The sequence below is a fragment of the Meriones unguiculatus genome, chromosome 3, assembly GCF_030254825.1.
Source record: "Meriones unguiculatus strain TT.TT164.6M chromosome 3, Bangor_MerUng_6.1, whole genome shotgun sequence".
Taxonomy (NCBI): domain Eukaryota; kingdom Metazoa; phylum Chordata; class Mammalia; order Rodentia; family Muridae; genus Meriones; species Meriones unguiculatus.
In genome coordinates this window covers 70,305,675-70,320,985 of record NC_083351.1, presented here as the reverse complement: position 1 = coordinate 70,320,985, position 15,311 = coordinate 70,305,675, and the positions used below count along the sequence as shown (strand labels likewise).

Here is a 15,311-nt window from a genome sequence, read left to right as displayed (position 1 = left end):
GTAAGGGAGGGAGAGGGTGGGAGATATTGAGGGGGAGGGGGTTGGGAAAATAGCATGCATGTGTACGTTGTCAGATACTACTTAGGCCAAGGTCTTCTGTGCTACTAGTAATATTTATATCAGGTAGTAGGATCATAATTTCAAATTGGATATTACAATGAAGTTTTTCTTCCTGCACAGCAGATCTGAAGGGAATTTTGAGAGCAGTAATGAGTACAGTTTGAATAGGAACCCTGGTTTTAACAGGAGGCCTGTCCATATCCTGGAGTGAAACTGATGCCTTAGTACCACCTTAGTTTAAGTAACTGGAGAGTTACATAGTATCTGAACATAGTAGGTGACCATTATTAATAGAACTTTTGGTGCTTCTGTTCAAATGAAAAATTCATGGCCACCCAAAATTCTAGATCAGATTCCTCACTGGACCTGGTGATGCGGGCTTATGTATAATCCCAGCACTTGGAGATAGAAGTAGGAGTTTTAGAATCATAGTCATTTTTTTATAGTGAGTTCAAGGATAACTTGAGCTGCACGAGACCCTGCCTTAAAAGTAAAAAAGTCTAGTTCTTTATTCTAAAATCTTGACATTATGATTTTTTATATATATATATATATATATATAGCTTAATTAATTTGAAGTGGAAGTTAAAAATAGGGCAGAAAGACTTTTTATAGGTAATATAATTTGTTTTTGACTCAACTTGATCTAATTGCTGCCCTGTTTTAAATTTTTCTTAAATTTTATTTATATGCAATGAACACAGATTGAAGAAAGATTTTTTTTAAACACCAAATTCTACCCTCTAAAAATTGTACTTTTGGCTTCAGTTTGTGTATTTCCAGACATACTTAGCCATGTGCCAAAGTTGACTGTAGTTTAGTTACTGTTCCCACCAAACCTTCAAGCCCTAGTAAACTTTTGTCCATGATACTATTATGGTCTTGAATGCTTCTCTCTCCTCTAAGTCTTGTGTAGTATCCAGATTTTGGCTTCTGCTTATTCCATGAAGCCTTTCCCAGTTTCTCCAGTCTTTTTGGTGGTAGTTCTACTTTGTTTAAAACACCGCTTTGGCACTTGAATTATGCTGTTTTGGGTTATTGTTTATTTGTATGTTCTATTTCTCTAGTGAAAATGCAGCTCCTGGGGAGCAGAATATTTGTCTTAAGCTCTGTTTTCATTTGTAGCACAGAGGATAGGGTCACTAATTGGTTTGATTCTATGATTAGGATCTAGTGTCATTGACAGGGCAGTTTCCTCCTATTATTTATTATTAGTTTTTTAAACTAATATTAGTTTATTAGGGGAATTAACTTAGATTTTTTTTGTACAATTAAATGACCAGGGAAGACAAATATATAAAGCATGTTGAATTGATAAGATCCTATAGTATAGGGATATTTTGTTCATACTCACTTCCTATTTGTAGCCTTTTTTCCCCCTTTTTTTTCCTCTTATATTTACCTGGTTTCTTTTGAAAAACATGGTTTGGGCCAGATATTATGACAAAAATAAAAATTAAAAGCATTTTTGTCTTAAAATTGTATAGTTAAATTATACTTTATGTCATAAGCCCAAATTCATTCAAATTCTAAAAAATTTTGTAATTTTGTAGCCAAAATTGTTTAAAGACATATTAACCATAAGGTCTCCCGAAGTAGAACTTGTAAAATATCAATCGGCAGATCCTTACTTGCAAGTCCCTCTCGAGCATTACTATATTTTGTACTACTAGTTTTATTATTTCATTAAAAAGACTTTTATAATGGCTAGTATCTGAGAGCTATTGTTGATATTTTTGCTACAGTTATCAAATGTTTATGGAATACCTGCTTGTTTGTAGTGAGGTATTTTTGGTACTTTTTTTTTGGCATTTATAGGGATTGATTTCCTTTTTCATTTTAAAGTTTACTAGGGCTACTATTATTACATATTTGTAATTGCTTTATCTAATAGTGTTTTTAGGGCATGTGTACCTTGTTATTACACTTAATGCGATTTCTTTCTTTCTTTCTTTCTTTTTTCTTTCTTAAGACAGGGTTTCTCTGTGTAGCCTTGGGTGTCCTGGACTCGCTTTGTAGACCAGGTTGGCCTGGAACTCACAGAGATTCACCTGCTTCTGCCTCCTGAGTGCTGTGATTGCAGGTGTGTGCCACCATGCCCGGCCTTAATGCAATTTTTTTTTAAGCAAAAATGAGCACCCTATTAGATGACATGTTTGATTAATGAAACTTCTGTAAATTTTAACATTATTGTAAGACCTCATGAATACCTATGGACCATGTTTTACAATTGTCTGAACTGACAATACTGCTTCATTACCAAAAAGCTTAGATAGCAGGGTAATTCCTAGATTTGTAAGTACCTTTCACCCCCTAAAAATTCATCACTTTTAAAGTTCTTAACATAATCACAGTAGAGTTTTAAACTAAGTGGTTTTTTTTTTTTTTTCCCTCCCTCCCCTCAGGATCAAAAAGGGTCTACCATATTTTTCCTTTCTGGTGTGAGCTTTTTCTAGTTTGGTTCTGATATGAGACACTCACTAGTCTTCTTTGAAGCATTTCTCACATAGACCTAGAGCTCCAGTCTTGGGCTTTAATTATCTTCAGTTACATTTTTCTGTAGGCTTGTATTTGTTGAGTCAGTATTGTTAAAAAACAAAAACAAAACAAAACAAAAAAAACAAATCAAGCGAACACTCTGATTTTGTTCACTTTTGTTTTCATATACAAGAAGCTTTACAGTCAACATGTACTTCTAGGTGCTGTATTGAAATTGCTGGCAGAGTCTATTCTATACAAACTGAACAATCTGGCCCCTTGTTTTATTTGTAAAGGTTCAATGTATCTATGCCTGCCTACTTCAATCTGCAAGGGAGTTTCAGAAAGGCCCCGCATTCGCCGAGCCGTGAGTTATCACTAACTTTTCAGATGTGTTAATGAATGTGGAACAGAAGCAGTTGTGTTTAAAAGAAAATAAAAGGCCATCAAAGTGACCTATATTATAGTAGCAGGCTTAAACACTAAATGAATTATTCCAAATTGTGTCACAAATAACCTACTAGAGACTAGCCTCAGAAAACCTATTGTTGAACTACTCTGAAGCTATGATTTTAGCAGTATTATTTTTCTTGAAATGTATGTGTCCTAGTTGCAAATCAGAATGTCTTTAAATCTTTTTAACCAAGTTAAAACAATTTGAACAAAATCTTACCCCATAGTGTATAGTTGAATTAAGTTAAGCTCTTCAATGTAAGACCACTTAAAAGGGGTAATTTGAACTTTTTTGTTTGTTATTCACATGTAAAAATACAGAACTTAATTTAAGAATTACTTCCTAGTTGAAATGTTTGGAGTGCTCTAGGTATAATGTGAACTGCAGAGGTATTTACAATTCTCTTTTGGTTTGTTTCAATAGTTTTTGCTTCAGTAATTCACCAGTAGGTTTTCATTTATCAGTGATATCAATTTAAGGCTAAACCACATTTTAGGGCTTACCATTCTGCATAGAGGAAACAACCTGTGAGTTTTTCTTTTATTTCTTCAGAGATTCTAAGCAAAAAAGTTGTAACTAACATTTCTATGTTGTTACTCTAGCTAGTTACCTTTCCTTTTTCTAGATTGTTTAAGCTTTTGAGTAAATAGCTATATTTGATAAGCAGGTTGGTTGCTTCTGTTGCTTAGGATTTTTTTTTTTTAATTTTATGAGCACAGAATGTATTTTATTTTGCCTGGTTTGGCAATATAGCACAGACCACATGAAAGTTGGATGTATGGAATCTTTGGAGGTATTAAAGTTAACATTTCATTTAGGCAATGTGGCTTTGTTTGACTGGTGTGTAAGTCCTTCTTCCAGGTTTGTACGTTCTTAAACACCTTATTCTACCCTCTAACTCCTCCCAGCAGCAAAAGGGAGACACTTCAACTGGAACAAAATAGTGGAAGAAATGGCGTCTGGGGTTCAGTGGGGATTCGCAGTGTGTATGCAATGTTTGCAAGATTACTTTTATGTTTTTCAATTAATGTAAATAATTACAAAATAAATTAGTGCTTACTGTCAAGAAGAGACCATTGTATACCAGTAGAAACTCTTGGTGGGTCTGCTGCAAGTTGCTTAACCTCCTGGGGCCTCATTTTTCCTCATCTGCAGTATGAAGGAGTTGGTCTTGATAATCTGTAAAGTCCACTCCTGCTCTAAAATCTTATGCTTTTCTAAAGTCCTTTTATTTAACAGAATGCTTTGCTTTCCCACTTTGACTATTTGAATTACATTTGCAGTACATATACTGCAGCTGCATGTTGTCTAAAATAGTTTTTCTATAGGGTGTTATATAAAAACTAATCCCTCCTGGGTTGATTTATAGTGTGTGTATATAGTCACACACCAAAAGCTAGTGATAACTAGGACTTTCAAAAAATAAACTGTCTAGTTGTCTAACCTTGAATATTATTAACTTTTCTATATTACAGGAGATACTACTCGTCAACGAATCAAATTCAGCGATGACAGAGTATGCAAGAGCCACCTTCTCAACTGTTGCCCCCATGATGTCCTATCTGGAACTGTACGTGGTTATTAAATTGTCTTATTATTAGTGTGCTAAGAAAATGAAGCTCTTGGTAAAGTCCCAGTTTCTTTTCTTTGGCAAATTACATTTTATTGGTTTTAGTTTTTTGAGACAGGGTTTCTCAGTGTAGCCTTGGCTGTCCTGGACTTGTTTGTAAAACAGGCTGACCTTGAACTCACAGAGATCTGCCTGCCTCTGCCTCCTGGAGTGCTGGGATTAAAGGCGTGCACCGACCCCAGCTAGAAGTGGTTGTCTTATTTCAAAAATTTCCCCATTCTTTATTGGTTTTGTTGTTTGTTTTCAGTTTTCTTCTTTGGCTAGAGATTGAATATAGGGCCTTGTACGTGCTACGCAAATACTGTACCACTGAGACACGCCCCAAGTCCTTTACTGTTTTTGGTGGTGGCGGTTGGTTTTTGTTTTTTGAGGCAGGATCTGATGTGCCAAACTGGTAACCTTCATCCTTCTAAGTTTTACGGGATCATAGATGTACATTAGAAAGCTGGGCTCATTGTTTTTTGTTTTGTTTTGTTTTTCCTGCCTTTCTCTCTCTTCCCCTTCCCACTTCTGTTTTACTTATTTTTATCCAAAATGTGTATATTGAGATGGTTCCCCCATGGACTTGGGATACTTTTAGTGCCACTTGGGTGCTTTTAGTGCCACTTTCTCCTGAAAGAGCATCCTTCTGTAGTAGCTTTCCTTTTCTGCCAGCAGGCTCATAGAGAGAGGACAGTGGAGCAGCCAACATACAAGATTATTATTTCTGCATGGCTAAAGACTGGGGTGATTTTTTTTCCTAGCATCTTGGGTATTTCACACCCATGCAGTAGGAATTGGGGCTTTGGCTGTTCTGGACTTTGTTTATAGACCAGCTGACATCAGACTTAACAGATGTGCTTGCTTCTGCCTCTCCAAGTGCTGGGATTACAGGTGTGTGCCACCATGTCTGGCTTATGGTTTATTTTTAATTTTGTTTAAGTGTGTGTTTGTATATCTTTCCTAAGTGGGCATTTGCACATAGTGCAGGTGAGAGGCATCATTCCCCTGGAGTTATAACTGGTTAGGAGCCAGCTGATATGGTTTCTGGGAGCTCAGTTTTTTGAAAGCGCATCAAATACTCTTAACCACTGATCATTCATCATCTAGTTCTCCATTCCTATAATTTTAGTATTCCAGAGGATTGCAAGTTTAGGGTTAGCCTGGGCTGCATACCAAATTCTCGGCCACCAGGACTGACTATAAGAGGAGACTGGGTTTCAGGTGGCTTTTTTTTTTTTTTTTTTGGTGTATAGGAGAAATACAGGTATGTATTTATAAGTTCATTCAAATGTGTAATTTGTAGAGCTTACAAGCTGAGGTGGATTTTCACACTTTTTTAAATCACATTCATTTCAGCTTTATTTTTTAATTGTTTATTTTTATTTTATGTGCATTGCTGTTTAGCCTGCATATATGTCTGTGAGGGTGTCAGCTCTTGGAGCTACAAACAGTTGTGAGCCACCATGTGGGTGCTGGGAATTGCCAGCTCCCGATTTTTATATTCTTACATTTATTTTACTTATTTTGGAGTAATGAAATTTAAGTAATACTGGAATTGAGTAGAGGAAGAACTTGAGGGTTAGGGAGGGTCCATGTTAGTGAGGATCCAGGTTAGGGAGGATCCAAATGTAAAGCACATTTGCAGTACTTGTTTTTTTAGAAATGTTATCTGTAGCCATGCATGCTGTTGTGTGCTCCTATTTTCAACACACATGAGGTTAGGACAGGAGAATCAGTAGTTGAAGCTTGGCTTGGCTTCCACGATACCTTGTCTTTCCAAAATAACAACAACAATAATAAATAATAAAGAAAAGAGAAGAATCTTAAAGTCCCATCATACAAAAAAATATTAATATAATTTAAATGTTAAAAGTTTTATTATTGTTTTGAGATGGGCTTACTTTGTAACACTGGCTAGCCTAGAACTTGATATGCAAAACAGATTGGTCTGGAAGTTTTATCAGCTCTCCTGCTTCTGCCTCTGCAGTGCTGGGATTACAGTTGTGTGCCGCCGCATCTGGTGCCGTATACTATTTCTGCATTAAACACTTTTGCTTTTTCCTCTTTTGTGTATAGTATATATATAAAAAAATCCCTAATCCTCCCTACCTATCATCTGAATCAGTGGCCTTATTTTTGTTATTACTTTCCTTTCATAGCATGTTTTTCATTTTTGCATCTTTTTTTCTCTACCTGGAATAGCTACTATCAATGAATTGGTAACTTGTCAAGCTTACTTGATTGCCTTAGCATAATAGTTTAGCTTCTTAATCCTACTAATACCTGCTCTCTGTGTTTTGAAAAGGTAGTTTTTATTTGTATGTATTCTCTTTTTCCAGTTAAAATAATCTTTGAGCGAGAGGCAAGATGCTTCTTTTAATTTTTTCAAGCTATCTTTGCATTTCTAGGATCAGATAAACTATAACTAGATATAATCTTTAAAATGTCAGGATCTGTATGACAAGGTGGCACACACCTTTAATCCTAATAGTTGGGAGGCAGGCAGATCTCTGTGAGTTCAAGGTCAATCTGGTCTTTAGAGTGAATTCCAGGATAGCCTCGGCTATGTAGAATGACCCTGTCTCTAAGTAAGTAAGTAAAAAATAAATATGTAAAAATAAAATGCTAAGATCTGAGTGTGGTGGTACTACTGTAGTGCCTGGACTGCCAGCACTTGGGAGGTGAGACAAGATAATTTTGAGTTTGAGGCCAGTTTGGACTATATAGTGAGATCCTACCTTGTAAACAATGTGAAAGTAAATTATGAAGGGGTAGAAAAATAGGATTGTTTTTTGTGGTGTTCTTCATAAATATTTCTGTTTAATATTGTTAATTTGCTGATAAGTTATCTTTGTTTAACTCCATATCCATGTACATGCAGGCTGTACCAATTTCATACCCATGTCTTGTTATTTAAGGCTCTGCTGTTTTCATATCATGTTAGGCTCTCTCTGTCTCTCTGTTTTTTTTTTGAGACAGGGTTTCTCAGTAGCCTTGGCTGTTCTGGACTCACTTTCTAGACCAGGCCAGCCTTGAACTCACAGAGATCCACCCGCCTCTGCCTCCCCTGAGTGCTGGGATTACAGGCGTGTGCCACTGTGCCCGTCTACTTTCTCTTATTTTTTAGCTGAGTTTTGAAGTAAGCATTGATTTGGATGATAAGTGATTTTACAAATATAACAAAGAAAGGGACTGAAGGTTCAAAATATAGGGGCCAAGATGTTCATGGTTTTTGCTGAACTTGGCCTGCAGTGTGTTTTCTGTATTTTGTCTTTGTTTCACTTTGTCCTACTAGTGTTATCTACTTTTAAATCACTTGTTATGTTTGTACTTTACCTAAGTTATTATTACTTACATTTGAATGTCTTTCATTCTTCTTTTTTTAGATTTTTTAGAATTAGTGTAAGAAAATACAAGAGGAGAATTATTTTTCTTTTGTAAGCCTTGGCTAGCCTCTGAACTCAGAGATCAGCTTGCCTCTGCCTCCCTGAGTGCTGGGATTGCAGGTGTGCACCCGCACATCTAGCTTAACTGACAAGTAGAATTTTTAAGTAAGCAGTGTAAAGAAGTAAATTTATAAGTGTATGCTATCATCTGCTTTTGCTTTTCCTTAGCATTCTAGGTGCCTCCATTCTCTTTCCTTTTGTAATTTGACTGTTGTCTTTTTAAAAACTTTTTATTTAGGTTTATTTTGTTATTATTATGTGACTATGAGTATTTTGTACCACATGCATTCCTGATGCCTAAGGAGGTGAACTTCTGTGTGGGTCCTGGGAATTGAACCTGGGCCCTTTGTTAGACAAGTGCCCTTAACCACTCAGCTAACTCTCCAGCCTCTGAGTAGCACAGGCTGGCCTTGAACTAATAATAATCCTTTTGCCTCCAACAAATCCTACTGGGTTGTGGTAACATCTTTATGTCCTTTTCTACCATTGCTGTCCTTTTTTTCTTCTCAAATCATCCTGCTGTGTTAATGTTCTTGTTTTTGAAACATAGATTTTTTTTTTATCATTTCTTAGTTTTGTCCAAATAGTTGCACATTCTTCTTTGTCTAGAGTAATTTTTTGTTGTTGTTTGTTTTTGAGACAGGGTTTCCCTGTGTAGCCTTGGCTGTCCTTGAACTCAGAAGATCCCCCTGCCTCTGCCATCCAAGTGCTGGGGTTACAGGTGTGTACCACCACCGCCCAGCACAAGTATGTGTATGTGTTTTCAGAACCAGCATTTTACTGTTTACCTTATTGTGACATACTGTTGAGAGGTTTTTATATTTGCCTTACGTTTATAAAAATCATGTCAGGGCTGGAGGGATGGCTCAGAGGTTAATTAAGAGCACCGTCTGCTCTTCGAAAGGTCCTGAGTTCAATTCCCAGCAACCACATGGTGGCTCACAACTATCTATAATGAGAACACATGCCCTTTTCTGGCGTGAAGGCACACATGCAGGTAGAACACCATGTAAATAATAAATCTTAAAAAAATAAAAATAAAAATCATGTGTAGGGCTGGAGAGATGGCTCAGCATTTAAGAGCACTGTCTGCTCTTCCAATTGTCCTGAGTTAATTCCCAGCAACCACATGGTGGCTCACAACCATCTACAGTGAGATCTGGTGCCGTCTTCTGGTGTGTATGCATGCATGCAGGTAGACTACTGTATACATAATAAATAAAATCTTTTTAAAAAATCTAGTATACTTTTAAAATAGTTAAATATTTAGTCTTTTGAGTGAGGCTAAGACGGGTAGTCTTGCTGTCCTGGAAGTCACTATATAGACCAGGTGGGCTTTGAACTCACTGGGGTCCTCCTGGTTCTGTCTTCCCAGAACTGGGATTAAAGGTGTGTACCACCACGCCTAGCTTTTGTATGCTATTTTATGATAGGATTCTTTTATATTTCTACCCGTTGGCTATTACTATATTATTATCACTAACTTGCTTTGTTTTTCGTTCTGATATACAGTATGACAAAACCTTTACTGTTTGGCACATCCATAGTTATAGTTGGATCTGTTACTGTATCTGGTTTTTGTCAGTGACTTTATAGATTCATTAATATACTCTTAAGTTCAACAACATTCACAGCTATACAGAAAAACTTATCTCTAAAAAAACAACCAGACACACCGTCATAACACAATTCACCAGAGAGTTGAAATACATCTCATAGTAATGTACTTCCTATCACACCCTCTGTTTTCTGACAGTTTTACCTGGTTAGTGCCTTGAACTGCAGGGATACCGTGCCCACCATAGCACTAGCCCAGTAATACAGCTCAAAATCATATACACGCAAGGCAGATATTATATGTCTTTTTCCATCTCTCTTTTAAATTTGTGTTGAGTGTGCACTCTTTCTGAAACATTTGCTAAAGGAGTGTTTTGTTTTGTTGTCCTCCAGGATGGTTTTTCCTTGTGGCTCTGTCTCTCCTGGAACTCTAGAGCCAGACTGGCCATGAACTCATTGATCCATCTGCCTTTGCTTCCAAAATAATGCAGTTAAACATGTGTGCCACCACATCCAGCAAAGAGTGTAATTTTTAGAGACTGTAGCCTGAGCTTGCCTCCTACATCTTCCTGCCTCAGTCCCTAATGGTAATTTTATAGGCTTGGACCACTAGGCCCATTAGAAGGAAAATGGATTTTGATTTTTTAAAATTTATTATTTCTAAATTATTATTATTTTATATGGATGGCTGTTTTGGCTACATAGAGTTACAGACTGTTGTAAGCCACCATGTGGGTCCTGGGAATTGAACCTGGCTCCTAGAAAAGCTAGGTTCTCTTAACCTCTGAGCTACCCGTCTACCCCCAGATATTTTCAGGGTTACATGTTTGTAAGGGTTACATGTTCTGTCAGACTCCTGTAGAGAGGCTCTTAAGGTAGTTATTTCTAAATCACAAAATGGCATTTTTAAAGCGTATACCCATGTACCTTTGTAAACGTTTCATTCCTTAAGTTTTTAGAATTGCTTATTCAAGTCACCTGTATTTAATAGTCATGATTTGGGAAACATGGGTAGTACAAAACATGGTACAGGGAAAAACAGGGAAGAGCAGAACTAGGCCATTTTCTTAAGAAGCTTAGAGTCCATTTGGAATAATAACATCCACCAACTTCCAGAAACTAAATTAAAAGCACTTATCAGAATTTACTTGTTAAACAGAATTTTAAAGAGCGGTTACTAGGATCAGAGATAATTGGTCAAGAACTGTTAGATAATGAGTTTGAAATGGAGAAAATAAAATACAGAGCTGAGTTTTTGCCATCATAACCCGAATATCTGTTAATTAACTTGTGGAAATATATAATGAAGTAAGTTATTCTGTAATTTTTAAAGAAACTTCTTTATCACAGTCATTTGAAATCAGAGTAAACCGAACATTTTACTTTGTTTCATTAACTTCTTTTATAAAGAGAAGTACCACCATCAGCCAATGTGGGGGGATCACTTGGTTTTGGAAGCACTAGTGCTCCTTTTTGTTGTTATTGTTGATGGTGTCAGGGTGGCACTTGAGTGGAATAGAGTCTGGAAGTGTCTCCTATTGTGGTTTCTTCTGTAGTAGCTTCTAATTAGTTAGGAGACTAGGGCCATGGAAATAGTTGCATTGATTTTCACGAGGGCAGGTAATTATTAGGAGTTTCTTTTTAGGCTTGCTTGCTTTTTTTAGGCCATAACTGATACCATGTCAAAGCAGATACTGGTATCTGTTGGTGTGCTGGTATGGAGAGGGAAAAAAAAACTGATGGCTGGTTTCTGGAATTTAGAGAAACTGTCTTTTGTAATCCCTGTTGTCCTGCTAAATCCCGGAGAAATGAGGTTGACAGTGAAGGTATTGGAATGGGGATACACCTCATAGCTAATTTTAGAAGGATGCAAATAAAGTAAAAATCTCTTAAGACTAGTTTTAGTTAACTTGGGTTTTTGTTGTTGTTTGGGGTTTTTGTTTTTGACTGAGGGCCAAACTCTGGATCCAGTAAGTTGTACCACTGAGCTGAGTTCCCAATTCCAGAAGGCTGGCTTTAAAAAGAAGCCCTGGTCTGGTAAAGATGGCTTCAAAGGTAAAAGTACTTGCTATGCAAACTTAGCAGCCTGAGTTCCTTCCTCAGAACCTTTGTAAATGTAGAGGGAGTGAACAGACTCTACAAGGTTGTTCTTGGATCTCCTGTAGCACCCACTACCGCACACATGCACACAAGCAATAATAATGAAATTACTATTAGCTAGTCACAGGGGCACATGCTGGTAATCTCAGCATTTGGGGAGGGAAAGGCATGCAGATCTCTTTGAGTTCTAGGCCAGCCTGGTTTACAAAGAGAGTCCAGGACAGCCAAGGCTGCACAGTGAAACCTTGTCTTGAAGAAACACCCTTCCCTCCCCCCCCCCAAAAAAAAAACAACTTTCAGAGCAAATTCTGACCTAAGAAACACATTTTGAGAGGTGAATAATTGAGACTAAAACATGCAGAAAAGCCTCATAAAGGTTCAATCAGAGGCCAAGTATGGTAGCACATGCCTTTAATCCCAGCGCTTGGGAGGCAGAGGCTAGCCTGGCCTACAGTCAGGGAAGAGAAAAATTAAGATGTAAGGTTAATTATCAGTCAAATAAAGAATTCCTTCTTAAAAACCAGACACAGATTTGTTATAAGAGATTATAGAATACAGTTTGTAAATTAATTTTAGATCACACAGATTTATCTCTGTCATGCCAGACTGTAAAACATTTTTATTTAGTTATTTATTTGCTTGTTTATTTTAGGGTGTGTGTGTATCTCTTCGTGTATGTGTGCAGGTGCCTGTGGAGGTGTCACATCCTTTGGAGGCAGAGCATATAGGCCATTGGCCATTGTGCAATGTCTGATGTGGGGGCTGGGAACTGATTTGTAGTATTCTGGAAGAGAAGCATGTGTTCTAAACAGCTGAACCATTTTTCCAGCCCCTTAGCCTAATTTTTTGAGGTAGTGTTATGTAGCATTCGAAGTGCTAGAATTACAGGCATGCTCTGTGTAGCGGTTTGAGACAGGGTCTCACTGTGTAGCCCTTGACTGACTATGAAGATCAGGTTCAAATGAACAAAGATTCTCTTGCTTCTCCCTCCCAAGCCTGGGGTTAAAGGCCCACAGCATCACACCTTGTCCCATAGCTTTTTTTTTTTTTTTTTTTTTTATCCCATAACTCTTTTGACTAGTTTTGGAATTTCTATAATTCTCTGCTTATAGCCTAATTATTTATAAATTTTTGTAAATAAAAGGAATGACTTTGTATTTATTTAAATTTTACCTGCTGTATATCATCTTTTAAAATCCCCCAAAATCGTGATTTGGGAAATGTATCAACATCTCCAGTTTGGGATATTATGCAAGATGATTGTTCATATACTTTGTTTCATACATATACAGGTTATTGTCCAAAATTAAAAAAAAAAAAAGCAAGGTTGCTTGAGTCATTTTAGAATCTGTATATAAAACTAAGGCTCAGACTGGTGTAGTAGATACTATAATACTGTTCCCTGAGGAACAGGAAAAAAACAAGAAACTGTTTTGTTAATCTGGTTTGCTTTGGGTATGGGTAGGGGAAAGGAGTAGGGGCCACACTGATAGCGCTTACTGGTTATTGTCCTCAGACTTGCACTTCCAGTCTCAGCATTTCAGATGCTGAAATTGCAGGAGTGTTTCACTAAGTGTGCATGTAATACTACTATAATTTTGCTTTCTCCTTCTTTGGGTCTTCCTTTCCTCGTACTTATCCTGTTTCTCTTGTCTGTTTGTCCCTCTGTGATGAGATCCTGCAGCCTATTTTTAAGATTCATTTTTATGAGTATTTTGTGTATGTCTGTGTATCACATGTATGCTTGGTGCTGGAGAAGGCCAGAAGAGGGTATCAAATCCTTTCTAACTGGAGTTCCATATGGTTATTAACTGCTGTGTAGAGTGCTGTGAATAGAACCAAGTATTTGGAAGAACAGCCAGTGTTCTTATCCCTATTGAGCTTGAGACTCTTGAGGTGCTAGGATTACGGATATTTGCTGCCGTACCCAGCATTGTTTCCCAATCATTAGGTCCACTTTAAATGCATCCTCCTAAGAAACATTTTCTGGGATGATGAGGTGGCCCAGTGACAACTTGAGTTCAAGTGCTATGATTGGTAGTGAAAGAGAACTAATTCCTACATGTTGCTCTCTGCCCTCCACATTGACACAATAGCAAGTATCGGTGCATGAAAACAGAGAATTAAATGTAATGAAATGAGAAAGGTCTTTTCTGGCCACCTCATTCCAAAAAGCCTCTTATAGTGTGTTGGGTAACATTACTAATTCATCAAGACTAATTGTTTTTCATAGCCTTTTTTGAGGGATGCACTTTGTGTATCCCCTAGATTGTCTCATATATGAGCCCAGGCTGATCTTGAAGTTGCTATGTACCTACATGTGGCCTTGAACTTCCAATCCTTTTGCTTCTACCCATGGAGTGCTGATATTCCAGGTCTGTACCACCACATCCAGTTTATGGAAAGCTAGGGATTGAACCCAGACCTTTATCCACGCCAGATAAGCACTGAGCAACCAAGTTACCTCTCCAGCCCTAATTGTCGGAAATTTTGTGTTTTGAAGGTCTATTAAATGAAGAGGTGTATTTATTGTATTACTTAATATATATTCTGAAGAGAACTTGATACTGATAAATTTTTATAATGTTTTCAACGTAATGTCTTTATTTTCTTTCCTAGAGAATGGATCTTGGAGAATGCCTGAAAGTCCATGACCTGGCTTTAAGAGCAGATTATGAAATTGCATCCAAAGAACAGGACTTTTTCTTTGAACTTGATGTAAGAACCTCATATCCATACTCTTGCAGTAAAATATTTTGAACATGAACTAGTGTCTCCTATTTGGAAGGTATCTTTGATTATATGAAGGCTAATACATAGAGAAGATAATATGCTTTCCCCCTAGTGTATAATGCTGAGAGGAAACCCAAGGCTTTATACATAGTAGACAAACAATATCACTGACCTAGCCCTACCTCCCAATTTTAAATATATAAGAGATTGAATAGTTATGAAAATATATAAAGGATTCTTTTGTTGTTGTTGTTATTAAATTTGTTTTGTTTTGTTTTTGAGATAGGGTCTATCTGTTGTTAATTAGCTCTGGCTGTTCTGGAATTCACTATGTAGATCAGACTAGTCTCAAATTCACAGAGATCGATCTGCCTCTGTCTCCCAAGTCCTAAAATTAAAGACATGTGTCACTATACTCAGCCAAAAGAGATTCTATTAAAAAAAAAATCAGCCAATTTTCCCAACAAAAGTAAAAATATTACATTTAACAAATGTAAGCCACTCATTTTTGTTGTTTTTAAAGTCTTTGCCAAAAAGTAATCTAGTGAATTTTTCCATTAATAGTTACTTTGATAGATAATAGCTAGATCTTTTCTGTTCTGGGAATGAAATACAAGGCCTTATTTATAAAAGTCATGCACTGCATCACCAGACTACTCTGCAGATTCAGGACCACGTGGGGTTTTTTGTTTTTCAAGACAGCTTTTTTCTGTGTAGCTCTGGCTGTCCTGGAACTTACTCTGTAGACAAGGCTGGCCCTCACAGAGGTGACTGTGCTGCTGCCCACCTCTGCCCCTTCCACCTCTGCCTGCTTCTGCCTCTGGAGTGCTGGGATTAAAGTAAGGCATGTGCCACCACTGTCTGGCTTGGT

At 37.2% G+C, this 15,311-nt stretch overlaps 1 protein-coding gene across 7 annotated transcripts in view; it reads left to right on the top strand.

Annotated features, from left to right (window-relative positions):
• Window positions 1-15,311, top strand: part of Luc7l2 (LUC7 like 2, pre-mRNA splicing factor) — a 54,842-nt gene that overhangs the window by 13,367 nt on the left and 26,164 nt on the right. For 3 of the 7 annotated variants that reach the window (XM_021632145.2, XM_021632139.2, XM_021632148.2), the window contains 2 exons: window positions 4,468-4,562; window positions 14,327-14,425. In XM_021632145.2, coding sequence (XP_021487820.1) covers window positions 4,468-4,562; window positions 14,327-14,425 — 194 coding nt within the window. The other 4 variants (XM_021632137.2, XM_021632141.2, XM_060380160.1 and 1 more) reach the window with 3 other exon arrangements.